General features: G+C 40.2%; 1 protein-coding gene across 3 annotated transcripts in view; it reads left to right on the forward strand.

Annotated features, from left to right (window-relative positions):
• HELLS (helicase, lymphoid specific) overlaps window positions 1–27,057 on the forward strand; it is a 50,058-nt gene extending 23,001 nt beyond the window's left edge. The window contains exons 1-22 of one of the 3 annotated variants that reach the window (XM_064716108.1): window positions 3,643–3,660; window positions 5,281–5,402; window positions 8,885–9,007; window positions 10,325–10,384; window positions 10,868–10,904; window positions 10,997–11,061; window positions 11,522–11,563; window positions 12,301–12,525; window positions 14,008–14,190; window positions 14,443–14,586; window positions 15,150–15,346; window positions 16,035–16,131; window positions 17,069–17,230; window positions 17,744–17,886; window positions 19,033–19,171; window positions 20,577–20,660; window positions 20,748–20,867; window positions 21,185–21,301; window positions 22,223–22,382; window positions 24,573–24,669; window positions 24,839–24,915; window positions 26,603–27,057. In XM_064716108.1, the coding sequence (XP_064572178.1) occupies window positions 5,298–5,402; window positions 8,885–9,007; window positions 10,325–10,384; window positions 10,868–10,904; window positions 10,997–11,061; window positions 11,522–11,563; window positions 12,301–12,525; window positions 14,008–14,190; window positions 14,443–14,586; window positions 15,150–15,346; window positions 16,035–16,131; window positions 17,069–17,230; window positions 17,744–17,886; window positions 19,033–19,171; window positions 20,577–20,660; window positions 20,748–20,867; window positions 21,185–21,301; window positions 22,223–22,382; window positions 24,573–24,669; window positions 24,839–24,915; window positions 26,603–26,700 (2,475 nt within the window). In that variant the 5' untranslated portion in view covers window positions 3,643–3,660; window positions 5,281–5,297 and the 3' untranslated portion in view covers window positions 26,701–27,057. Of the gene's footprint in view, window positions 1–3,642; window positions 3,661–5,132; window positions 5,151–5,280; window positions 5,403–8,884; window positions 9,008–10,324; window positions 10,385–10,867; window positions 10,905–10,996; window positions 11,062–11,521; window positions 11,564–12,300; window positions 12,526–14,007; window positions 14,191–14,442; window positions 14,587–15,149; window positions 15,347–16,034; window positions 16,132–17,068; window positions 17,231–17,743; window positions 17,887–19,032; window positions 19,172–20,576; window positions 20,661–20,747; window positions 20,868–21,184; window positions 21,302–22,222; window positions 22,383–24,572; window positions 24,670–24,838; window positions 24,916–26,602 lie in introns of those variants that run through there. The other 2 variants (XM_064716110.1, XM_064716107.1) reach the window with 2 other exon arrangements.

The following is a 27,057-nucleotide window of genomic DNA, read 5'->3' on the forward strand; positions in this document are numbered from 1 at the left end:
TCCCCACTCTGTGCTCTCAACCTGTAGTAAGATTTCAACATGCATGTTTGGTATACATTGAGCTCACAGATGTTTGTGCTCTTCCTTTGCCTGCCAGCAAAAATTTCACAAGAGGTAGTTTTTTTTCCAGTGTGACTTAGAGGTCCTTGTCTCATGTGACACTCAAAAATGTAATCATTCCTGGTTAGAGCTGACTCTGTGGGGAGAAGCAGGGAGTTGGCATGTTCAAACCGAGGGGAGGACTCCCTGAGCTCACACCTCTGTGGGTTGCTGTGCAGCACATGCAAGGCTGCATCCTGTTATCAGCTTTTCCAGATCTCTTATTTTGTGAATTCCCAACATCCATTGGCTCCAGGCTTCCCTGGCAAATTGGCAACAGTGATGGGCAAGGAGCAAACCAAAGCACAGAAGAATTTCTGGCCTCTTCCTCTCTGCCTGAGCTGTAACATTTTAACTTCTTGCAGCCACAAGCAAAGAGGTGGTTTATGTACCAGGAAGGAGCTTTGTGCAACATAGTTAGGGCTTGGTTCCACCTTACCTTCCTGGGATGCCTTGAAATGAAGTTGTAAGCTCTGATTCTAGTATGCATACAAGTCAAGGGAGAGCAGAATGCAATTTTGAAGCAGAAGGTATTAGGGCTCATTGTGCATGAATTTGGTGCCTGTGTGGATGCACAGCCACAAACCATTGCAAAGAGTCAAACAATTATGGGCAGAGAAGCTAGAAGAGGATTTTGTGACAGTTACCCAAATGTAAGCCAGGGAACACATGGCTGGCAGAAGTTATGCTTGAAAGATTTGGACTAGGTGAAGCTGGATAAAACTGTCATTTCTCAGCAATGTTGTACTGCCAGTTACAAGCAGAAACGCTGAAACATGCAGACCTGGTCATGGTGAGAAAACACAAGCCATCTTTCATGTAATATATGAATAAAAGTTGTGTATTCAAAGACCAGTTTAAGAGCTCGCTGAAACTGTTAGACTTATATGGTAATAATTTTGTCACTTTTGGAGGATCTTTTAAGGAAGGATCCTGCCCCTAAAGAGAACTGATCACCTGCTGAAGCGTAATATCCCGCTATCAATCCTTTTCCCTGACAACCCTAATCCTGCTCCGTCTGGTCTGCGCTGCATGCTGCAGCAGGAGCTAGAAACCTGAGAGCTGTATGCTGGAAATCTTTGGGATGTTGATGAACAGAACAGTGGGTGGTATTATTTAGATGTCCTTGTAAACAAACAAATATGGCTGATCAAAGCTGGACGGCCACAAAGGTTTCTGCCGCCCTCTGCAGACTCCACCCTTTGCCTGGCAGTGTTGGGGATATCAGGTTTCTCAAAAGGCCAGGTTGGAAATGAGTATCTCAGGAGTTGCTTCACATGTGATTCAGCTCCTGGTGACAGGGACATAGCAAATCTGGAGGAAGGCTGCCCCACCACGGTGTGATATTCATGTCATTTGGTGGGATGCTTAAGTCCAGCTGTCAGCAAATGCCCATCCTGCGGCTCTGCCTGCCAGCTCAGAGAACTGGATTGCCTACTAACACAGAGGGGCTGGCACACAAACACACTCTGCTGATCAGCACATCTCACCATGAGTATTTCAGGTGCACAAGCTGCAAAATCAAACTTGCAGACAGCAGCAGTTTCTTGGAGACTGTGCAGCCATCTAGTGTTATTGCATATACAGGAGGCTGGTTACTTGTCAATACCCCAGACACTTCCCTACTTTTTTCCTACACATCTCCCAGCTTGAAGCATAACTTTTAGTTACAGGAGTTTTAGTTAAACTTACCAATCCACCGGACTTGATCCCTGAAATTTCTGACCACCTGCAGATTGTGTTTGTGGATGGAGAATGGAATCCTGCTGTAGTATTTCTTTAACTCATAACGTTTGTTACTATAAAGAAGAGTAATCAATCTCCTTGGCTTCTACTACTGTGTTTTAGCAACCTTTACTTCTTAAGGAAACAAAAAATAACAATGGAAAAAGAAAAAAAAACCATTTAAAATTGAACATCAGTGAGCAAATGCCAGGGATCTACTGCTATCTGCTGGAGTGTTTTTGAGACTTTCTCATTTCATCTGGAGTAGGAAAGCTTTGTACATATATCGTCAGGGAATAAGACAAAGACAAAATAACCTGAATTTGTATGTCTCACTTTTCTCCTCTAAAGAAAACCATCTTGTTTCAAAGTCCCAGCTTCCTCTTTGGGCATCCAGCAGACAAGGCAATTAGTACAAGAAACTGCTTTTGTATTTTGTAGTAAATTAATTAGGTAATCTGTGCAGGCAAGGAGCATGATGAAATGACACACATTCTTGTACTGCATACCAGAGTGACAAGTAAAATTCAAAGGTGACAACCCAGGGTTACTGTGACTTAGCAGCAACCACTCAGCCAACCTGAGAACAGAAACGTCTTTGTTTACAATCTGCATTTTTCTAACTCTTATCTGCTCTCTTGCATTGTAATTTTCCCCCAGCCCCCTCTGTGCCCCTAGGTTCATCTTTTTCTGCACCTTGCATTAGACTATAGAAGCGTCCAGGTGTGTTTATGAGGGATTTCCATCTTCTGAAACAAAAGCTGATGGACCAGTGACTTTCTGCACTGCACTAACAGACACTGATTAATGAGGCAAATAAATGGCTTCTGGATAGAAGCTACATGTTGCAACTTCTTTGCTTGTGCAAAGCAGTGAATGAAGATATTATGCCATGGAGACATATAAATTTTTGGATCCTGCTACACTTGTGGAAGGTGCTCTCAGCTCTGCCCATTTAATATATTTTGCTGGAGAAATAGCCCCATTCCAAATTCTTAACAATCTACCCCATGAACAAATTACTTAAGGACTGCCTTATTCCTCTTGTTATCTCAGGCTTTTAATATCAAATACTAATATTTCAGTCTTGAGAGCAGCTGGAGAGGAGCAGTGACAAGTAGCACATACTCATTCCCCAGTAGTGGAATCTGGTGGGTCTGGAGGAGGATGTTTGTTGACATCACGTGTGCTAAGCCAGGCTAATTGCCCTTGTCTGCAAGACTGGACAAGAATCTCTTGCACACTCCCCTTCTACGTGTCTGTCTATCTGTGGGATGTTAAAAACAGACAATGCTATGTGTCCAACAGGTTTCAACCACAACTGATTGATGTGGTAGCATTTATCTGAAAGGTTTTTTTTAAAAGGCATGTTTTACAAAGCTTTCACTTCATCATGTTTTGTGGGTGTTGGATATAACAATGTCACCAGAGAGCTGGCTATTTACCTTTCAATCAATTTTTTCCTGATGACTTTTAAGACTAGACAGGGAAAATAATATTCTAGAGCGAAATTACAATTAGCTGAGCACAGAAACACACTGTGCACACAGAGGCAAATAAGAGCTCAGGGAGCCTCTCCTGCTGCAGGGCAGAGTGGGATATGGATGTGGATGCATCCACGGGAGCTGTGATGGGAGGGAGGATGAGAGTCCCTGCACAGCAGCACAGCCTCTCCCTGAAACACTGAAAGGCAATCATGCTGAGCCACCCACAGGGAGCCACAATGCCACTAGCCACAGGCAAATCCCTCCCCATCGCAAATTGCTTGCAGACAAGGTGTTGGGCAGAGCAGGAAATGGCTGAAACAAAGCTATCTCATCTAAGTGATAATCTGAGGTAAGGTGGAGTACGTGTGTCTCACAATTCTAAAAATGGTTTGAATGATGTTACAAAATAACGTGTAGGGACACAGGAGTGAGACGGAACATTTGTATTCTATTAGGTATTTTACTGAGAGGTTTATTCTCTTTGGATAACAACAATTTCTGGGAAGGAAAGATTTATTGGTGGGTTTTTTTGTTTAAGTAGTAAAGGTGTTGTCATTCATTTCTCAGATAAAATCTTCGCAATTTTCCAAAGTGCTCCTTAAGTTCTAGTGGCATCTTCATCCCTGCATCCTGCCTGCAATAGGAAGTGTTGAGAACCACGGCATCCACCATCACATTCCAGCTTGGATGCCTTTCAGTGGTCATTTAGTTGATTTTTCTACTTTAATGTTATAGTTTTGAAAGCACTTTAGGTTTTACAGAATGACAGGTGCCATAGAAAATAAGGTTTTTTTGTTTGTTTGTTTATTCACTATGATGTCTTGAAAATATTTGCAGGTGAAACAGAGACTTGAAAAAGGCACATTTGATTGCCACCATGCCTATAAAATAACTTTATTTGGGATTAATAACATTACTCCCTGCTAACATTCCCTAAAATGGATGCAGAACCATCTCCAGTTAACCTCTGAACTATGGCTTGGAGAACAAAATCACTTTTCCATAAACCACATTATCCAGAATCAGCCTGTCAGGCTTTGGGAATGAGAAGAATGTCATCCACCTCAGTTATTCCTGGACTTGTTTGCCTTTCTTTGCTTCTTTTTTCCTCCCCCTTTCCAGGTCTGCCGGTGCTGCTCGCCGTGTGAGTGCAGTAAGTTTAAAATAGCGATTGGTTTGACAAATAGGCGCAGACGATTACCAGCACAGCATCTGAAGCGATAAGCCCTGTTATTTTGACAGCTTGTGTGTTATTTACGTGGAGCGAAAGCGTCTGTGCTCCCAACACTGGAAATATTTATTGTAACGCAGAGCCTGCTTTGGGTTTCCCGCCGGCTGGGTACGTGCCCTCCCGCCCGGATCCCGGCGCTCCGCCGCCCTCTCGTGGCACAGCCAGCAGCGCCCAGGGGAGCCCGGGGGCCGGGGCCGGGCGGCCCCCGCCATGTCCCGCTGTCCCGCTGCCGCTGCAGCCACGGGCACCGCGGAGGGCAGCAGGACAGAACCACTGACTCCCTCCGGCTGGGGAAGTACCCTGCGATCATTGGGTCCGCCCCGGCAGCTAGAGCATGGCACCAAGTGCCACATCCAGTCTCCCATAAACACCTGCAGGGAGGGTTACTCCCCCGGCTCCCTTGGCAGCCCATTCCAAGGGGAACGGCCCTGCCCGCCCGTGCCTCGGCCCCGCCATGCCCGCCCCGGAGCCTGCCAGCCCCGGAGCCTGCCAGCGCCCGAGCCGGGCTCACGCGGGCCCGGCGGGCGGAGCGGGCGGCCTCGCGAGAACGGCGCCGCCTCTCGCGCGGCTTGGGCAGCGCGCGGTTTTTTGTTCTCGCGAGGCGGGCGGTGAGGCGGCGCGCGCGGGAGCGGGGCCGCGGCCGGGCAATGCCCGCCGGCAGCTCGGGCAGCGGCGGCGGTGAGGGGCGGCCGGGGGCACGGCCGGGGGTGACCGTGAGTGACCGTGCGCTCGTTGCAGAACCGCTGGGAGCCGAGATGGGGGAGCAGGCGGAGGCGGTGGTGATCACGCCGGCCATGCTGAAGGAAGAGGAGCAGCTGGAGGCGGCGGGGCTGGAGCAGGAGCGGGAGATGCTAGAGAAGGTGAGGGGCGGCAGGGGTCCCCGCGAGCTGCGGGGTGTGCCGGGGAGCCGGGGCCGTGCAGCTCCTTCGGTTTCAAAACAAACGAACGTGAGGAGCTGATACCGGGGGGCTTATTTTTCTTTTTGTTTTTAAAGGCTAGCGGGAAACTCTTGCTCTTGGGGAGAACCCTTCTGCATTTTATATGCATTGAAATTTGAGGTGGGAAGATTACGTCTTTGCTTCTGTCATTCTGAGTGTAAAAATTTGAGGTATAATGCCTGTAAAGTGAGCTGATTTTTAAAAGGATAGTAATCGCATTCTTTTGAATTTCTGTCTGAAACATTAAAGACAAAACTTTTCTGGTGTTGTCTCTCAAAGTGTACATAACACTTCTTTCCCTCTTTGGTTAATACAAACTCGCCAGCCAAGCGGCTTGAGTAGAGTTCTGCAGATCCTTTCCAGTTATGTGTTTCGGTCGGTAGCAGGTATAGTTTATGCAGAGCTGATGAAGTAGTCCAGCTGAGAAAGCCCAGCTGACAAGGACCGGGTTTATGCCAGTCCCTGCACTCCTGCTCTTCCCCGCAGACAGCTGAGCGGGGGCTGCCTGTGACCTGGCATCGCCGCCGGGAGAACCGTACATGTGGGCAAACCGGGAGACCGTGCTTGGTTTGTGTACCTTGGTTTGCCTGTGCGACAGGAAATAAGGACTGCTTCGGGGAAACGGTGCCTCCCACCGCAAGGGATGTCATCATTGCTATGCTTCGTTTCCCTCTTGCTGAGAATGTTTTCAAGCGTTAATGTTAAGCACTAGTTGAAAGTAACCGGTCTGTTTTGCAGTGACACCATGGTGCTTCTAGACTTGTGCTGATCTCTTATGTGGTATTCTGATGATAATTTGTGTTGTGTTTCAGACATAAGGAGATAGAAGCTTGAAGGAACTGTTCTCTTGAATCCTTTTTGGGGAATTGTATTCTAGGAGTCACAGAATGGTTTGGGTTGTAAGGGACCTTAGAGATTTCGAGTTGTTCAAGAAACTATATAATAGAGAAATTAGATGATGGGGTTTTTTCCCTGTCTTACATTGACACATTGTTCTAAGGAACTGAAAAATGCCAGTCTTTAAGGCCTGGAACTAATTTTGATTACTCTTTTTTTCCTTACTCTAAGACAAGTTAGGTTTTATAAAGGTATGTTTTGATGATGCATTATTTTGTGATACTGTAGTTGGAAAAGAATACCGATTCTCCCAGAAGTCTTGGAATATTCTGTGTTGCAAACTGTAAATGATGATGTAGCATGTTGGAACGTCAGGTATTCCTTGATTAGACTAGGAACTAAAAATTTGAAGGTAATACTTCTTGAAGGTAAAGAGGAAACCCTTAGAGCAAATTTTCTCATTGCACAGGAACTATTGAGAAAAAGACTTAAAATTTTAATTTCTTTCACAAGAACCACTTCTGTAACAATGCTGTAATGTGAGTTTTTTGTATTCTCCATTTCTTGAGAATGCACAGGACTTGCCTGTAGAAGAAGGTACCTCTAGCTCCATTGTCCTGTGTGCTTTATCACCTTTTCCCTGTGCAGTCAGAGGCCAGTCAGAGCAAGGGATTCACTCCTGCAGTTACCGCAGGCTTACTGGGGGCAGCTTCTGTGTTTCCTGTGCTTGTCACTTCGGCAAACCCCCTGCCAGGTGATCTGTACGGCAGTTCAGCAAAGGACTTGTCAGTTCTTTTTGAGGGTTAATGGTGAAATACCACTGTGCAAATATGTGTGAATGTAGCGAGGTGACCAAGAGTGGCAAGGTTTTGACCTTCTCAGTCAAAAAGGGGAAGAAAACCCACAGTCATAAGGCTTTAGGGCTTGAGCCAAAAGGCACAGTGAGATGTCATTAAAGTGCTGTTCATCTTTGAGTTTTCTTTTTTCTGCTTGAAATTTTTGAAGTTGGTCAAGGAAGCACTCCTTCAGTTTGACCAAATAAGAATGCTTTGTTCACGCCAATAAAAAGTGAGCAATAGTTTGCTGAAAAAGGAGATTAGTTTAAATTATATTCTCTTGGCATTGCCATTAAGAGTTGATCTTTCTGAGCTCAGGTACCTGTCATCAGAAGGTAAAAACCTGGACTGGGGAGAGCAGAAGCAAAGAAAATCATGAGAATGCAATCTCCTCCCCTAGAGAAGTTGTGGGAATAGATATTCCTCTCTTAAAAGAACATGGTGATTGCTACCTGGTGGAGTTACTTGGAGAAAATAAAGTTTTGATTTCTGGGGGGACAGACATTCTCCACCTTTTCAGTGTCTCACAGTTTGTGGCTTGGTTCAGGAAATGTCCCATTTCCTTGCCTATTAGTGTATTTAGTTTCAGAAGAATCCCTTGTTTTTCTGTGTCTTAACGTGCCCTTCCCCCTGTGTTTCTTTTGAAGGCAGTGACATAGATAAGCATCTTGTAAAGCTCTGCATCTTGTGCTCTGAGTTTCTCTTGGAGATGCTAATTTCAAACTTTTCACTCTACAAGTACTGCAAACAGCTGGGGGGATCTGTCTCTTCTTCCAGGTAACAAGCAATAGAGAGAGGAAGCATCCTCAAGTTGAGCCAAGGGAAGTTTAGATGGAACATTCGTGCAAAATTTTCTTCACTGGAGGGGCGATGAAGCACAGAGACGCTGCCTGGGGGAGCGGTGGAAGCAGCGCTCAAAAAGCGCAGAGATGTCGCACTTCCAAGGCACCTTAGTGTAGTGGGTTAGTGGTAACTCGGCAGTGCTGGTTAATGCCTGGACTCCATGGTCTTGGGTCTTTTCCAAACTAAATGACTCAGTGACTTGTTTGCTATCTCGGTTTTGCAGGCAATGTTAGATAAATGCAGAAGGGTGAATGTTTTTTACTTTTTGGGGATGTCTTGATGCGAGTTTAAAAGAGTAATTTGCAAACTTGTAAGTGCACAGCCCTGACTAATTCAGCAGCAGTTACTTTGAAAAGCAGGTGTGGATTTTGTAAGCAAAGTGAGGAGTTACTGTTTTCATATTGGCAATTGACTCGAGCTCTGTAAAACCGTGTGTGGTAGTTTTGTAGCTGTCTGTATCTTGTTCTTCATGAGAAACTAACTTGGTGTAAATGTACATGAAGGGATAGAATCATACTAGGGCAGCTGTGCTGAAATTTGCCAGGTAGTGTTTCTTTCCTCAAAAATTTTGCAGACTACAAATAAACTGAGATTTAATTTTTGTGTTGGAGTTGAGGCATCTCGGAGTCTTTGAATGCCATGTGCTGCTATAGCAGGGGTGTGCATGGTGCATGTGCAAGTGAATGCAACCCTGAGTTACTTCGACCTTACAGCACTTCATAGCTATGTGAGAGTCCATACAGTCACAAATCATGGAGTGTGATGGCTGGAAGGAAATGGGGCTGTGTGTGAGACACTTCAGAGTTAATGCTTTTAACACAAGCAATGGTTCTTCAGTGTAATCACAACTGTATCTGTAAATGCTTGATGTGTCTTTTTGTTGGCCAGGCTCGAACTTCTTGGGACAGGGAATCAAGTGAAATGCGCTATAAGAGGCTTCAACATTTGCTTGAAAAAAGCAACATCTATTCCAAATTCTTGCTAACCAAAATGGAACAGCAGCAGCTAGAGGTAGGTGTGTTCTTGTTTGCAGTAGGGATTCTTGAAGGTGCTGTTTCTTTGGGGGTGTTATCCGTCCAACTGTTTGAAGTAAAAATGTTTTTAAGATTACATTAGTAGCATTAAAATCTACTGGAACCTAGTGCACAGGAATGACATTATGCTTTTTATCTAGTGTTCAGAATTTGTTCTCTAAATTAAAAGATGAATCAGATATGGAAGAACGTGAATTATAATTTAAAGTCACAGTGTAAAGGTGGCACTGATGCCTTTACAGTTCTTTTGGCCTGAGTGCAAAGAAAGCTGAGTACGTATTTCAAATAAAAACTGAAGTTGAAGGGAGCTAGAAAGCGTGGAGGGAGGACAGAAGGTGCAAAGAACTGACAAGTAGGAAGGTGAGTAGCCTGTTATTGACCAAAAGCTGAGAATAAGATGTACCTCAAGATGCTAACTTAGGCCTCCCTCAAACAAATGGGTAAATTACAGTGATCTGAGGCCATATTGTTCCCAAACAGGAGTTTCCATAAAACAGTGTTAAGTGTCTTCTTTTTTTTTTAGTCCATGGGCTGCTGAGTTCATACCTAGCTTGGTCTTGACTTTTTTAACTGTATGTTTATGGATGTACAATTAAACTGTACGTTTATGCTTGAGGGAAAAGAAAGAGAGGGAAAAGCAGGAAAAGATTAAGAACAACATTTTCTGTATAGGGACACTGATAGACTGCAGGAACCTCCTCCTCAAAATACTTCTCTAGTTGAACTGTCAGCTCGAATTCATGGTTATTTTATTGCTAGAATGTGTATTTTGGTACTAAATCTTGCTCCATCTGATAAATACCAAGGTCTTCTACTCTTTCTTAAGGATCCTTTTGCTTTTACTTCAGCAAGCAAAAATAGTAGATGGAATGAAAATCTTAAGTTCTTCAAGACATGAAAGCGCTTTGTTAAAGGCATTCTAGGCTACTTACATTGCTGTCTGTTTTGCAGTGAATATGTAGTATGTGTAAGTTGGATAAATGGAAAACTTACTGCAGTAGATTTAACCTTCAGGAGTTTTCAGTTAGGAATATTTTTGTTAAAATCCTTCTAAATTACTGTATTTAAGTGTTTAAAGTGTTTACTGACAAGCAGTTTAGAGCAGTGGCACTTTATTGTCCAAATTTTGCTTTATTGTTTTAAGCTACACCAGAACAAACTTTGCAAAAACAAAGTCTACAGACTACATGGAACTCGGAATTAGCAATGTAGTCTATTGCTTCTGTAGTGGGTAGTACTCTTGTGGGTGTTATGGAAAGGTAAGAATTGCATGTGTGGTTTTTATTTTGTTTAGGAACAGAGGAGGAAAGAGAAGTTAGAAAAAAAGAGAGAGATGATGTTAAAATCTGCCAAGGTAAGATTAAGTAGCTTTATGCAACTTTATAAATAAAAGTCTGAGAAATTACAATGTTTGTTTTGACCAAGGTAATTAAAATAAATTTGATTGTCCAGTATTTGACTTGCAGGATCTATCTAATATGTCATACTTATTTTAACTGTAGTAAGACTGTTTGAAAGTGCTTAAAAATTGTATACCCTGACAGTCATTTTTAGAGGATGTTTTTGACTAGTCATTATTAGAAAAAATGGTTTCAGTTTGTCTTAAAGGAATTTTTTCTTTTTGCAATGATTGCTTTGTTCAGCCAAAATAGTGAATAACTAACAAGAAAAAATAAGCAGGAATTTTTTTCTTTTGCTGTGTTTTTGAAAATGTTTAGTTGTAGAAATGTTTCAAGAAGCTTTCAGAGGTAGTTACACCTGATTACACCTTTTTGTCTGTGTCATGATAGTTGGAAATGCATAAGATGATGAACCTCTTTCTATGGTTATTTTCTAGGGTCAAAACCCAGTTGATGGCAAAGAGGAGAAATCGGGTAATGTATTAGGCTTTGCCTTTTTTCAGTGCTGCTGGGTTTGATTTCCTTAATGCTTGATGCACTGTATGAATTCAAATATTATTTCACAGGTGCAAAAAAGAAGAGAGGAAGAGAAGATGGGACATACAACATATCAGAAATTATGTCCAAAGAGGTATGCCCTAACTATAAATAGGTTGTCTGGATTTTTGTAGCACTTTTAATGGGCGAGTCAATTTCTTTGACATCTGTATTTTAGAGCACTCCATTCTCACACATTGCTACCAGGTATTTTCAGCCATCAGTAGTCTGTGAGCAAAGATGTATGTAACAAGCAGTGTTGTCACAGCTGTAGAGTTTGGATACTCTTGTTTTTTCAAGTCTTTAGGGGAGGCAAGCTGTGAACAGTGTATGTTTCCAATTGAATTTTCAGCTACCCTTTGAATGTATTGAAAGCTACCTAATTGAAATGTATTACCTGGCGTGTGGTCTTGTTTTAGAGTCACTTGTATGATTAATGATTTTGTATGTTAACCTTTTTAAAGTTTACATGAGATTACATGAAATACAAATTACAGTAGCCTTTAAGGTTGAAAAGCACATAAGCATGTTTTTTTTTTCCTGTTTGTTTCCAGGAAATATTATCAGTGGCAAAAAAAAGTAAAGTGGAAAATCAGGTATGTTGACACATATTATTGCAGTTTAAGAGTGCTAAGTCCAAAGGGAGGGAAGGCTTTTTATATTTTGTAGTGTATCCCTAAACTTGTAAATAAACATCTTTGCTAGTTATTGAAGTCCTGAATTTAAGTTTAGAAAGGTGGTATAAATGAATGCACTTAAATACTTATTTCAGAAATCCAAGGTGGAAACTTTTAATTTGTTTTTTAAAAAAATGAGTTTGAAGGTATTTATGCTTCACAGATTGCTAGTAGCTTCAGAAATAAAGGAAATAGGAATTGAATAGAAAATATTTGTGTGTTGGTGTTTAAGACTTTAAACCAGTAATTTTTAAGCAGTCACGTGGGGAGGTCTCTTTTGCATCTGTAGTTCCAGAGCTGTATGCACAATGTGTATTGCTTCCTAACATTAGAACAGCTTACAGAAAGGAAAGCCCTTCTGCTTACAGAAGGGAAATTGCTGCATTGAATGCCGGCCTCTGTGAGGAAGGTTTTAAGTCTGTTTACTGTTATGGGTAGAAAATTATAAGCCAAATAGCTTCAGTAGCTGTCACTGCTCTTAAATTCTAAAGGAGAAAAAAGTCTACTCTTGAGTTGACAGTTGACTCCAAGCTTTGTGTCAGAGACTGAGGTACTTCACTGCACATTAAGGCTGGTGTTAATTGGGAAGAAGTATGTCTTAGCAGGCTTTGATGTGCCTTGCACTTGTCACATGTTCCTTGACCTTCCTTCTACAGGATGAAAGCTCTGCTGACAACCTGCATCCAGCGGACCTGCAGAAAAACGGAGACTCAAACAGTGTCATTAAGGACAGGTTGTGTCAGGCTGTTCGACACAGTGCCAAGCAATTTCTTGATCCAGTGCGAAAGTTTAACGGACAGCCAGTGCCTTTTCAGCAGCCAAAGATTTTTACTGGTGGTGTCATGAGGTGGTACCAAGTGGAAGGCATGGAGTGGCTAAGGGTATGGATGCAATTGAATTTGATCAGAATTGCTGCTGATTGGAAACTGGTGTGGAGGGGAAGACGTATTAGAAGTCTATGGTCATAGTTGCTACGGGGAAGTGAAGAGGAGAGAGTTATGGTCTTTCATGGTACAAGAATCTGGTGTTATGAAAAAGTTGTCAACCAGCAAATAAAATGTTTCAGTGTGGGAAGGACATTGGTTTTTCTAAGCCTTTCTTTATAGATTTTCTGCCTGGTGTTCTCCATCATCTCTTTTTCCATCTCTTTTCTTGTTCAACTCAACCTCTCCTTACAAAGATTTTGTGAAAGCAGGACTACACATCCTACTGAGGAACAGCCTAATTTGTTTCTCTCAAGGGCTTCAATATCTAGCCCAAAGGGCTAGATATCTATCTATCTATTTTATCTTTGATAGAATATCTATCAAAGACCTGATACCTTTGCAGGTTTGACACAGATGAATTTTTGTTCTCTGTATCCTGGAGTCTTAACTAGTAATATTAGCACAGCGTGTTAAAAATGTTACGGCCTTAGCTTCTGAAATAAAAAACTATAGGAATTTGCCATCAAAATGACACACATACATTTTTAGCTTCTACCTGTTTCAGCATGCAAGCCACATTTAAAAATTCATAAGAATCAAAACATTTTAGTTCTGCTACTGATCTCATATTTTTCTTAGATTTTTTCTTTCTGTTTTTTCTCCCTACAAGCATACACAGTCTGTTTCAACAGGCTTAGACTCAAGTGAGTGCCCCTAAACTTGCTCACTCGCTTCTGTACTGGAAAGTGCCTAGTGAAGACAGGCCTCTTCTGAAGGGAAAACCAGTTTCCTTAGTTGGGCTCTCAGTTATAATAACCTTTTTATGTATCTTTATTGAATAGTAGAGAATGGCCAAAGAGCAATTCTGTGTCTTTCTGGTTTTTTGTGAGAGGTTGCTCTGCTCTTTGTCAGAGTCGGCAGTGTCTGCACAAAGAGCTTTGGCTGGAGCAGGTGGCTGTGTTGGCCAGGAAGTGCACCTTTTTCTTGTGGTGAGGTAGCTACGGGAGCTCCATGCCTGCAGAAGCTGCTTGAATAGATACCACTGAAATGTCAGCACATTCATTTGGTCTTTTGGAAAGCAGAGCTAAGTGAAGTTTTGAAGCTGGGATGAGTAGAGCCTTGGGTAATATGAGCTGTACTTGCAGTTAAAGTGCCTTCTGATGCAACGCTAAATTATGTACTTTCCTTCAATACTGTTCTGGTTTTTGTGCCCTGGTCAGGCACTTAGCTGGCTAGGAGTGCATACATCTACATGAGAATATCCAGCATTTACAAGATGCTGGTATTTATTTTTATAAGAGAATCATCTTCATCTGTAATATAAAATGGGCCTAGTAGAGCGTTTTCACAGATGTTACATTCCTAAAGATCTTTTTTTTTTTCCAAATGTGTGTTGATTATTGATTATTTTGCATTTACTTTTTTTTTCATATGCAGATGCTTTGGGAAAATGGTATTAATGGCATTTTAGCTGATGAAATGGGGCTGGGGAAGACAATCCAGTGCATTGCAACAATAGCACTGATGGTGGAGCGAGGGGTCCCTGGTCCATTCTTAGTATGTGGTCCTTTGTCTACTCTTCCAAATTGGATGTCTGAATTCAAGAGATTTACTCCAGAGGTAAAAGAAATTAAGACTTTTCTTCTTCTTTTCTTCTTCCTTATTGTTTCATTTCTATTCTAATACTTTGCCTTGAAGCTTTCTCTCCATAGAACATCATTTTAATTGTAGTTGTTTATGTGGTTACTACAAACTGTGCTGTGACTTGCTATGTATTTACAGCTATCTTATAAAAGATCTTACTATTTCTATTGTTCTCCCATTAGCTTAAAATGGGCATTATAGTCCTGACTTGTAATCTCTTTTTTACAGATTCCACTGATGCTCTATCACGGAGCTCAGCAGGAGCGTCGCAAACTGGTTCGTAAAATCCGCGGCAGACAAGGATCACTGCAAATCTACCCTGTGGTCATTACTTCCTTTGAAATAGCAATGCGAGACAGAAGTGCCCTGCAGGTACCCAAGTTCTCTTAGCCCCAGGACTGTGTGTGCCTCAGTACTGATAGCAGTGCTTCTGAACACAGAAAAAGCCTCACATGCTGCCTCTACAATAAGTTTCATACTGTAGCATGTATATTGGCATTCACTTCTGTTTCCTTGGTAGTAGTAGCTCTGCAATTTAATGCTAAAGTTCTTCAAACAGAACATTATTCTAAAAGCAGATACAGCATACCTGCTCTTTGTGTTACCTTCCTGTAGGTGATGATTAAAGATGTTTAGGGCAAGAACTAAGTGTATAAATGTTGTGGTTAACATCACAGTGGTTGTTTCAGCAAGATGAGTTTCTTGTGGAAGTTTTGTTTTAGCCACCTGAACTTTCTAAAAGGCAGTCACATGAAGCAGGTGTGTGGCATTATCTGTTTGGGTTCAGCTCTATTAGTCTGACAAAGTGAAAAACAATAAATAGAACCTTTGTAACAGGCAGTATCAAACAGTCTTATTAGTGCTTCTTAATTAATCTTACACCTCTTTTGATGGAATAGACCTAAAATTTACTGAAATACCTTTTATTTTCATAGAACTGCTACTGGAAGTATCTCATAGTAGATGAAGGTCACAGGATCAAAAATATGAACTGCCGCCTTATCAGAGAATTGAAACGATTTAACGCAGACAATAAACTCCTGTTGACTGGCACTCCCCTGCAGAACAACTTGGCAGAGCTTTGGTCATTGCTTAACTTCCTATTGCCAGATGTGTTTGATGATTTGAAAAGGTAAGTTGCAGTCTGATGGTGGAAACTATTTCTGTTTGTTTTGTTTGAGTGTTATTATGACTCTTTAATTATTAAACTTATCAGCATGTGAAGAGTTGCTTTATGGTATAGTTGTATTCCAGTATGATTATTTGGTGGCAAAGGCTTTGAAATGTGTCTTGCCTCACACTTAGTTGTTTCAGAAAGGAAGGAATTAATTGTTGTCTCCCTAGATAGTGGAAGGTCAGCTGTGAGCTAAGGCATAAACATTTGTGGTGAGAGATGTTTGTTTTATCGCAAATGCCTGGTGCTGCTTTTTGGAGATTCTCCAAGGTGTTGGATGAAGCTGTCTGAGGCTGGCAGACGCAGGACCCACAAATCCTTCTCTGCAGCAGTAGGGGGCCAGGTAGAAGAGCACTGCCAGAAGAGTGTTTTGACTAATTTTTGGAAAAAGCTATAACCTAGATGGAATATAATAGATGACAATGGATATTCCAACTAGTACAAGTATTTTTACACATCACATAAAACCTCAAGCTTCTGAATTGACAGGTATATTTCAGAAATTCCTTTTGATACACCTTCTATTAATGATGGATGTGAATGCTTTATTTTTTTTAATCACAGGATAAGAGAAGAATAGATACTTTGTAGCTATTAATCTTAATTATTTTAATAAGCTATTTTTACCCTTGCTTTGTTTTTATAGCTTTGAATCCTGGTTTGATATTACCAGCATTACAGAAACTGCTGAAGATATTATTGCTAAAGAAAGGGAGCAAAACATCTTACATATGCTGCATCAGGTTTTCATTTATGCTTCATTTTGTATTTTTTATGATATAGTTGTAACATTGACTGTTTGTGTCCTGAAGTGTCTCAAAATCTTGTTTGTGATGCTGAATTTTAGTCTGAGGTTTTTATTGTGGCACTTCTGGACTTCCTGAGACTTGTAGGGTTCTTTTCAGTCTTTGCAGTACTTACAAATGCTAAAGGAACAATGTATCTCTTTCATAGCCACTCATTTTTATTCTTGGAACTGTATTGAGTTTAGTCAAAGTTAATTGCACTTACAGGCTTCAATTCACCAAGATATTTAATCAGTGTATTTATTTTGTTGAAAGATAACTTTGAGGGAACTTATGTAACTTGTAGGTGTTGAGCAGAATACCTTTTGACAAACTAGTCATATAATATGACTGTCTTCAAATTAACACTTAAAGCTCTTTTTTAAGAGAGTGTGTGGAAGTAAATGCTTACAGACCTATCATTTTTTTTTTCCATTATAAGCTGTTGGTGAAGGATCTTAACTTCTTCTTCTATGTATAATTGTTGATGACAATTTATTTATTTTGGTTAAAGGTTTTGGGCATTTTCAGAAAAACTTGATTTAACAAATATAATAAACAAAATGAGCAGTTGTGTATTCAGATTGCTTTTAGTTACTGGAATTTGTAAGAAAGGTCTGTAACATAGTTACTATTGCAACTCTACTAAGCACTTCAGAATTTTTTAAATGTTAAGGGGTGTGTTTCAACACGTTAGTACCAGCATGTGCATGAAAATGTTGAGTAGGCATACATATTAAAAACCTAAATATCTTTGCAAATTAACTCTCTTGCTTTAAATTGGCAAAATAGTGTTACATCAGTAGGCCTGCTTCTGTGGTTGTCTTGTTTTCTTTGTTTTAAAGTAGCTGTGTTGACAGCTTTGAGTAATTGTAGCATCTGCTCACCATTTCAGATTCTGACACCGTTCTTACTGCGAAGGCTGAAATCAGATGTTGCTCTCGAGGTCCCTCCTAAACGAGAAGTTGTGGTGTATGCGCCGCTGGCAAAGAAGCAGGAGACTTTCTATACTGCCATTGTCAACCGCACCATTAGGAAACTGTTTGGGAATAATGAGGTAGCTGCTGAGAAGGGCGTTAGCACTGTGCTTGTTTGTCACAGTTTGTATGCAAAACCATATTGTACTGCTTCATTACCATTGTAACTAAACCTGCTTTTATTCTTACATTTTTAGTCTGGTCTATTTGTTATCTGTTTCAATAGTGGCAGCTACTGTGATAGGCCTGTGGCACAGAACTAAAACAATATAAGTGTAAATATGGTCTTGATTACTTGTAGCTTGGGAGGAAAAGAGCAGTGTTTTCATAGAGTTGACAGTTTCAGCTTAGAATCAGTAAGGCATGAATGTAGCTTTCTAAAATCAAACAGAAACTTTCAAAATCTGCAGTTCTAGACCTCTACAATTTGGCTGCATATTCTCCATAGCCAAGATTTAAGCTGCTGAGTGTAAAAAAGTGTTGCATGATGCACATCACTGAGGCCTCTTTTCAGTTTTGCAAATTCTTGGATCAGCACAGGCCTTTGATTCTGAAGCTGGCAGCTGTTGATGCAATGTTCGCATTTCCCACAGGAAGAAGTCATTGAGTTGAGCCCTGCAGGCCGACCAAAACGCCGTAGTCGGAAAGTGGTTGATTATTGTGAAGAACATAATGGTTCACCTGATGACTTGGAAAAATTAATCAGCAAAATGCAAGAGGAAGTAGAAAAAGAGAGGTGCCTGTCATTAATGATTTTTATTTCTTGTTGTACTGTTTCCCTCTTAGTTTGCTTCCAGTGAGTGCTTTGCTTACTGAAATTGATCAGGAAGATTGGCATTTGGTGATTCACAATCCTTGTAGCTTTATGGTTTGTTTCTTTGATTTTACCTGATATTCACTGAGCCATGTTAGCAGTGATTATTAGTGCTATCACTCACTGGCTCATTAGAGTTACAGTTAACTTCAGGACACTATTGTGGTTTAACCCAAGGCAGCAGCCAAGCACCACACAGCTGCTTACTCACAACTCTTATCAGTGGGGTTGGGGAAAGAATCAGAAGGGTAAAAGCTGGAAAACATGTGGTTTAAGATAAAGATAGTTTAGTAGGAAAGGCAAAAGCTGCACATGCAAGCAAAACAAGGAATTAATTCGCTGCTTCTCATGGGCAGGCAGGTGTTCAGCCATCCACAGGAGAGAAAGGCCCTGTCATGCATAGCATTTGCTTGGAAAGACAAACAGTGTCACTCCAAATATCCTCCACTTTTTCTTCTGTTGGTGGCTCTAAATTGGTTGAAAGTCCCTTGGGCATAAGGAGAGTCCTCAGGTTGAAAAGTCTTTATTTTGCTAGATTTTTATTCTAGTTCGATGTAGCCTGTGAGAACAGACAATTAAATCTTTGTGTTAGATTTATGGTATGCATAGATCCCTTATATTGGAGACAGTACTTACATGTAGAAGAGCTGAATAGCTGTATTCATTGTGATTTCTGCAATGTAGCCAAAATGGGATAGGGAGACAGCTGATTCTGGAACATCTTGGGTATTGCTCCCCAGGAAATCTGATCCTGTGGTCTGGTGAGGGCTTGCTTCTGAAGTTCCCTCTTCTGCTGGGTGACTTGCACAAGTCAAATTCTGCTCCTAATTACTACTGACTACTCTTTTATATTTACGTCAATAATGGCAAACAGTTATGCCTTTGTTGCCAAGTGTGGCACTCTAAAATGTTTTGTCTGGTAATAGCTTTACAGGCTAGAAGGGATTTTGAGCACGTCACAGCATGTGACTCCATTGCTTGATTTTGTTGTAGAGTTTTTTCTCTCATATATTTGTAGCCTAATTAGGGGACACTTTTCGTACTAATAAGATGTTGTGTCTTTTCAAGGCCAGTGGTAGAAGTGAGCATTCCAATGGATTCTGAGGTGAACCTTAAACTGCAAAATATTATGATGTTATTGAGGAAGTGTTGTAATCACCCCTATCTTATTGAATATCCTTTGGATCCTGCGACACAGCAATTCAAGGTACACATTTTAAAAGCATTGGAAAAAATTTGTTCCAGGCATTAAAAAGCAATAGACTGGGAGCTGATGGCAGTAAAGAATGACCTTTTCAATGTATTTGGCATATGGCTGCTATTGAATTCCAGCAGTGTACTGAATCATTATTTGAAACTTCCTGTAGCAGCAGTAGCAGGGATCTGTTCAGCTGCTGTGCCCATTCAGCCTTTGCACAGTCCTGCCGTGGTGTTCTTCATTGTGACACTGCTCTTCCTCTGGTGGAGAGTTATTCAAAGAGTTGCTGGCTTCCATTGACTCTGGGTGCTTTAGGGGCTGCCTCAAGGTCTCCTCACCACGGTTACTTTTCAAAACAAATGCTAACTTTGGTGAGCTGTTCATGAAGTAAATTGTACACGCTGCAGGAGGTGCAGTGGTAACATTTAAGTGTGAGTTGTTGAAGAACTGTACCAAATATAACAGTTATCTGCTCAGAGAATACAGCATCCTTCTTCAAAAGGGAAAAAAATCCAAGTTATATCACAGAGACCAGGTGGTAGTTTAATCTACACAAAGCAGATGGAAATGCAGGAAAGTATGAAATAATTTGAACTGAAAGAATTTTAAAGAGCTGGAAGTTGCTTGCACATTCTAAATGTAGATGCAGGTATGTGTAGTCATGATTCCTGTTTGGTGAGTGATAACAGAGCCTGCTGTACTCCAGCGTATGCTGTTGAAGTGTGTCAATGTAAAGTCAGTGCAAATAAAGCAGATTCCCCAGTCAGGGAGGTGAGGGAAAATTAGTGTGTTGAAAATGGAGACTGTTTGACAGCTGGCAGCATCCACAGGAGTTAGTATTCCTAATTAGCACAGTGCTCAGGAGGATGTATTCCTAATTACCGCAGTGGCTGCTGTATGTTTCAGATCTTAGAAGTTTCTATTTCCCTGCCCTTAGCCTACGGTGAGAATTAGATTAAGCAAGCTCTCTTGAACAGGGGTTTGAGACAGCAGTGTGAAAACTTTCACTGCTTGGTTGGTAATAACTTGTTCAGCAGTGCCTCTCTGTGTCCAGCAGGGGGAAGCCTTGTGTCTTAATTACAAACTGGGAAAGAATTACAGCACTATTCCATGAGGGAAAATTAACAACATGACAATTGCTCCTTCCAGAAATGGGGTGAAAACCAATAAGTTTCAAAAAATAATTATTTGGGCATATGAAATGTTGGAGTTCAATTTAGTTTCATTATGATTTAAGTGATTCAATGTTGTTTGCTTAAATTAACATTATTTCCAATAGTGTAGCTTTTAGTTAAGAAAATGGTGCACACTTGTTTCAGTGAGATTTCAGAGAGCTTCTGTTGATGCTTCTGAGTTGGGGAAGCCATTGGTCTCCTTCCCTTCTAATATATGATCCTTTCTTCCCTGTTCCAAGATTGATGAAGATCTAGTAAAGAATTCAGGCAAGTTTCTACTCTTGGACCGAATGCTTCCAGAACTTAAAAAGAGAGGACATAAGGTAAAGCTGAAGATTATTGGAGGGATGAGATACAGTCATCTCCTTAGGAACAAAAACTGTTATTAAGCAATCTTTCTGGTTTTGTAGGTCTTGCTGTTCTCACAAATGACTATGATGCTTGACATTTTGATGGATTACTGTTACCTGAGAAACTTCAAATTCAGTCGATTGGATGGCTCTATGTCGTACTCAGAGAGAGAAGAAAATGTAAGTACATAGGCATGCCCTGTGAGCACATTAGCAAATTGTGCTTTTGCTGTGACACTGGGAGTGCCTTTAATAGGCAAAACACCTCCATGCTGGAAAACTCTCTTCTGCCTTAGTATCTTTGCTTCAGAAATACTGAAGCAGTAAAGTGTGCGGCTAAGCATTACCTTGAGGCATGCTTAAAATGCAGTGCTTCTTAAAACCTCTGACAGCTTGTGTTGTATTTTCTGTGATCATTTTTTAAACAGGTCTCATTAACCATTAGCTGTGTTATGTTTAGTCCATCTACGTTTTTTAATAGATGAAATCTCTTCCAGATGCATCAATTTAATACCGACCCTGAAGTCTTCCTGTTCTTAGTGAGCACGAGAGCTGGAGGCCTGGGCATTAACTTAACTGCGGCAGACACAGTTATCATCTATGACAGTGACTGGGTATGGTGACAGATTGTTAACCTAGTGATAGGTGTCAAAAAATGCTTTCTTTTGCTGCTTTTGATAATCATTTACTAACCCATTATGGTATAAACTATTTCTATAACTTTAATGAAGTGTTACGTGAAGGCAGTAGTAGCATGTTAGCATGTGCAAACGTTTTGTTTGTGAAATAATACAGCCTCATTTGAAAAGTCCTGGGTTACTGAATACAACATTAGAGTTGGTTTCTGAGTTTGCTCCTGAGTTACCAAAAGCAGGAGGTTTTTTTGTGTTGTCAATACATTTCCTTCTTTTTATTACTTCAACTTCACTGTAGGTGGACCTTTTTATGTTTCCTGTTTACAACAGCTGCCATGTTAGTTCCAGCTCCATGAATTTCTTCTGTGATTTGCCATGTGTGTTTTAGCTAGGTAGGATTCTACTGCTCCTGTAAATCTGGAGGCTGGGAGGAAGAGAGGTTGGGAAGGAAATGACTGAGGACCTCTGTATCTTCACTTTATTTTAGTAGACAGTGCTCCTAATATCAGCTTCAGAAATGACTGAAAACTTTTTAAATACCATTTCTTATCCTCTAACAAAGAAATCCAACACAAACCTACAAATAAAATTATCATCTAAGTCTGTCATATTAACCATGTCCATCTATAGAAAACTACAGCACATGGTGCAGAAGCTGTAGTAGTATACAGCAGTGCAGTCCAGGCTGGTTGGGTTTCTTTGCCCGTGCAGCTGTAGCAGCAGAGCTTGTTATGGATAAGCTTAAGAGTTAAGAGTGGTAGAGTTGTATTATACCATGTCTCTTCTGCTTCTGCCCTGACTCTGAGCTCCCCATTAAAAATGCTGCATGTGGTATGTCCTTTACAAAAAAGGATAATGGCATAACTAAATGGTTACTGACTTATTTCTTTATTTGCTCAGAACCCCCAGTCAGACCTGCAGGCCCAAGACAGGTGTCACAGAATTGGCCAGACAAAGCCAGTAGTTGTTTATCGTCTTGTGACAGCAAATACTATTGACCAGAAGATTGTGGAGAGAGCTGCTGCCAAGAGGAAGCTGGAGAAGCTGATTATCCATAAAAGTTAGTATCTTTCTCTTAGGACTTCATGTCAATATGTGTTCCTTCTTTAAATCTCAAGCTGTAACAAATTTCAGTATCCTGTTTGCCTCTGTCCAGTGTGTTATAACCACTGAAGTCCAGTCCTCTTTGAACAACTGGCCAGTGCTAAACAGAACAATAGTCCTTGGGTTTGTGTACAGAGCAATGGTGATTCTTGTGGTGTTCTTGGTTATATGGCTTGTCATACTCAAAGAAGTCTTTAGAATGTGATTGCTTTGAAGTGTCCCTTTTGGGGATGAGTTTTTCTTGTACAGATCCTATAGGAATCCTGCTTTGCTTCTGTAGCTTATTCTGTTTGTGGCATTTGGACTGAAGCTCCTTATATATAGCAATTTCCAAACATTAAGCTCACTTGAAGAATTGCAATTCTTATTACTTGGCTGCTGAACAATAACTAGTTTTATATCAAACTTCAGAGGAGGCTAAAAACTTCTCATCATTCTTGTATTATCATACTGAGGAGGAACAAAGCCTTTTCATGAGAGCATAAAGGGGTAAAAAGGCCACACCTCTTTCTACTGCACAGTCCAGCCTCAGCTGTGGTTTGCCTCTGGTTCTGGATGATGTTATCTTTGATAATTACTTTATCCTAGCACTAGCCTTTTTCTCTGTAATCTTTTTGCACTGCTGTCTTGGTGTGACTGCCAGGGCTGCCTCTTTATAGGCATGTTGTTGACAGGTATACTTGCTTGGTTTGGTTTGGTTTTTTTAAATGATTTGCTAATGGTCCAAACTGAAGTTAAAGCCCAAGCAGCAAAATGAGCACAGAATGGGCTCTAACAGATGACTGCCATGTACTAAAGCAGCACTGGAGACTGGGACTGCTTGTACTGGAAGGAAGATAAGTGTCAATGCCTTCAGTTTTGCAATAAGTTCAATATTTATCTTGGCATCTATTGGTGTATCACATCAATGGTGTACATCTTGCAGGTAGGGGTGTCACTTCAGGAACCTTTGGATTCATTGTGTAAATGTAAAGCTGATGTTATGGATCCTGTTATTGTGAATATTTAAAAAGTGTTGAAACTTAGGAGAAGCAAACGAGGAAGGAAAATCACAAAACTAACTATGTAGGGTATATACAGTACAAATACTGGAGCTTTAGAACTGGCTTTTGTTACAAAACATCAGGTTTTTTTTTCTTTCCATCTTGTGCTTCTGTTGCATTGAGAAAACTTGCTTGGGAAACTGTATTTTTCTTGCTATCACGGCAACTTGAAACCTGCATGGCACTGATTTAATACCATGTGGTTTGTGAAACTGAAAGCTAAAAGGGAGAGCCAGCAATAGTCATAATGCATGGAAGGACCTGGAGTCTGTCTGTCAGTGCTGTGGATGTTAATGGGGGAGAGAATCCTATAGCTCAGACTGCTCTGGAACTTGAATCTGATTTGCACTTCACAGATAAACGCAGAGTTCTTAAAGGGAAGTGGGAAAAGATGTAGGGAGGATTTCTGAAGCCAAGATAAAGAAAGGAACATCAGTGTGATGTGAAAGGAATCAGTGAAGACACATTAATAAAATGGATACATATGTTGATAAAAACTGAGGAAACTTGGCACAGAACAGCAAGTCTTGCCAGTCTCCTTGAAATGTGTAAGAAAGACTGAGCTTGATTTCATGCTCAGCTTTGGTTAGGTAATAATCTTGTAAAGTTTTTTACAGTTGGACTGACATCGAGATTTGCTGTAAATAGTGTCTGTGTCAAGGCTATTACTTTGTCTGTTTCATTAAACTGTGGCTGTTCTCTCTGCAAACCACATCTTTCACGTATTTCCTATCTTGTGGTTAATACAACTTGCTTTGTTTTAACCAGCTTACAGTACAAAGGGAACAAACTTCAGCATCCACCATATAACTTTATTTACAATCTCTTTACTGTAAGTAGAACTAATGGCTGTTTTGCTCTGTGTGTTCATGTGGGCATGTTGAATTGGTCTTTCAGTCAGTCCTGCATACTACATATATGTCTGCATTCATACACATTATAAAAGGTGAAAGGCTGCATGCAAACCTTCATGTACCTGAGTCTGTTAGTGTGAGGTGTGTTTACATGAGGACTAAAACAATGAAACCTAGCATTGGTTTTAATATTCAGCAGTAATTTGTTCTAATCTCTGTGTGCTTTCTTAAAATTTATTCTTTCTACAGATCAGTTTAAAGGTGGCAAATCTGGTCTAGCACAGTCAAAAAGCTGCCTGGACCCTCAGGAATTGTTAGAATTACTGAAATCCAGAGACTATGAGAGGTATGCAGATTTCATAATTTCTTGGACTGTGAGTTTGTAACTTGTAACTTGCAAGCAGCTGTCAAGAGCTCTCTTGTCTTATGAAGTGGTATGTAGATCTTTATGGAGGAAAGAATGTCCTGGGGATTCTGCTACACAGGAAAACTGAGAGATTATTTCTTTTTAACAGGGAGGTTAAAGGATCTAAAGAAAAAGTAATCAGTGATAAAGATCTAGAGTTACTTTTGGATAGAAGTGATCTTATTGGTAAGTCTGAGTTTCCATGTTTTCTTTATTCTCTTCAGCAGTAAATTCATATTGTGTAAGAGTTCTTTGTATGTAGAAAGCCGCCATAGCTTCTTTTCTCTACAGCTATGTTGTCCATTGGCAAAGGTCCCTTTAGTCCCTTTGTTGACATTTTCAATATGGTTTGCTGGAGAAGAAATAACAGAACTTAGACAAAAGTATTCCAGAAAGCCACATCCAGGCATGCTGTGCCCTGAGCATACTGTGAATGACAAGCATAGATTAGGATGTGTTCTGCAAAGCAGCTTTCAAGGACAGTTGCTGTAATTGGTAATCAATCAAAATAGAAATTATTCTCAGAAAAGATTTATTCCAGCAAGCTTAAAAAATGTACTTTGATGCTATCATAATTCAAAATACATTTATCTAACATTGCTTAACATTTTTTGGGGAAAGAAGTCAAGTCTAACATTTGGAAGAAAGAAATCCCATGGCTTATTAGTGGATTGGCTATTTAGCAAAACACCCCGACCAAACCACAACTCTTTTTTGAGGTTTTCTGCAAATTCTTGTGCTTGATCAGGCCAAGATGTCATTGAAAAAAACTCTTAACTTGCCTGAGTGTAAAAATTATTGCCCAGTCCATAGATCTGGAATGCTTCTGTATGATTAGTGGATTTAGTATGCCTTGTTTCCCTCAACATCTTTAACAGAACAAGACTCCAGGCATAGATATGGAAAAAAAACCCCAGTCATTACAGAATTCAGAAGTAAAAATTTTAGCCTTAAATAAGTATGCTGTGTGTGGTTTGTGTAAAATTAATTTGCTTTAGGAAACTTTTGCTATATTTTGGTTAATTTAGAATAAAATTAAGGCACTGTTATGTAAAACTACTTGTTTCAGTTAGCTGGCTGATAATACAGAAAATTATTCTTGATGAATGGATAATAAGATCTATATCTTTACAAGTTCAGACTGTGAAACAATCTGATTTCGCTTTCCAAGTTGAAGAAGGTGCTGTTTATCTTGTTTTGTTAGTGTGCAACTTATTTATCATGGTTGCTTTTCTTTTTCTTCTTTGCTATGCAAATCAAAGTTAATATAATAGAGTTGTCAAAAAATGGTAATACAAAGACATTAGTCTGGCAGCATATACTGAATTTTTGCTATAGCTAACTGCAGTTAGTGCTTTAGAAAGCAAAATTCCAGCTCCCACCCTGGTAAGCCATAATTATTAAATTTAATAAAAATTAAATTTTATCATAAATATAATACTTTTTCATTAGTGTATCATTCACGGGAAGGGCAACAAAATGATTGCAATTTCCAGGAAGACAAGTTTGCAGGTCCTTGAATTTTTGGAAAGAATATTACTTATCAGATCTGTAATTTTATGTTTCTCCTGGTAATTTCACTGAATAGGTTTTCTGGGTATTTTTTTCAGGAAAATGAAACTAGTTCAGGCAGCTTTTAGAACTGCTTTTCTCCATTCACATTTAGCCAGAGATGTTGGAATTTTTTCCTGGAAGCATACAGCTGAAAAATTATTTTTGAATACAAACGTCTAGTAGCCAACTGTTGATGAAGGAGTAAAATGGTTTTATCAGCTTTTTCTCCAATTCTGCAAAATGGTTTTTTCAACTTCTTTTCCAAATCTGTTTTCTACTACACCTCTTATTGTTGACCTTTGATTTGTTTTAATCTTAGATCAAATGAAGGCCTCTGAAAAAATGAAAAAGGAAAAAATGGGTGTCTTCAAAGTCCTAGAAGAGTCATCAGAGTCCAATGCAGAATGTGTGTTTTAATAAGCAAACGTGGCCTCTAAGTAGTCTTTCAGCTCTTCCAGAGATGTCACTTATGCTTGCTGGTCCTTGATGCTGACCTTCCTTAAGGCCTTGTTCAAATCCCTTGTGTTCTTCCAGTGAATTTTAACATGTTCTAGACTATAATGCAGGTGATAGTGGTAGCTTTAGTAGGCTTTCATAAAGAAAATGAGCATGTTTCACATTTGCAGCTAGTTCTTGTACTCAGTGGTATAAACTGGCAAATTTGTTTAAAAAATCTTCCTGTGGAAGTCCTAAACCCCTGGTTTTTAGTTGTTTTTGTTTAAATATGGTGTCAATTATAGTTTTATTTGGAATTGAGAGAAGACGTACCTTCAT

The sequence above is a fragment of the Zonotrichia leucophrys genome, chromosome 6, assembly GCF_028769735.1.
Source record: "Zonotrichia leucophrys gambelii isolate GWCS_2022_RI chromosome 6, RI_Zleu_2.0, whole genome shotgun sequence".
NCBI lineage: Eukaryota > Metazoa > Chordata > Aves > Passeriformes > Passerellidae > Zonotrichia > Zonotrichia leucophrys.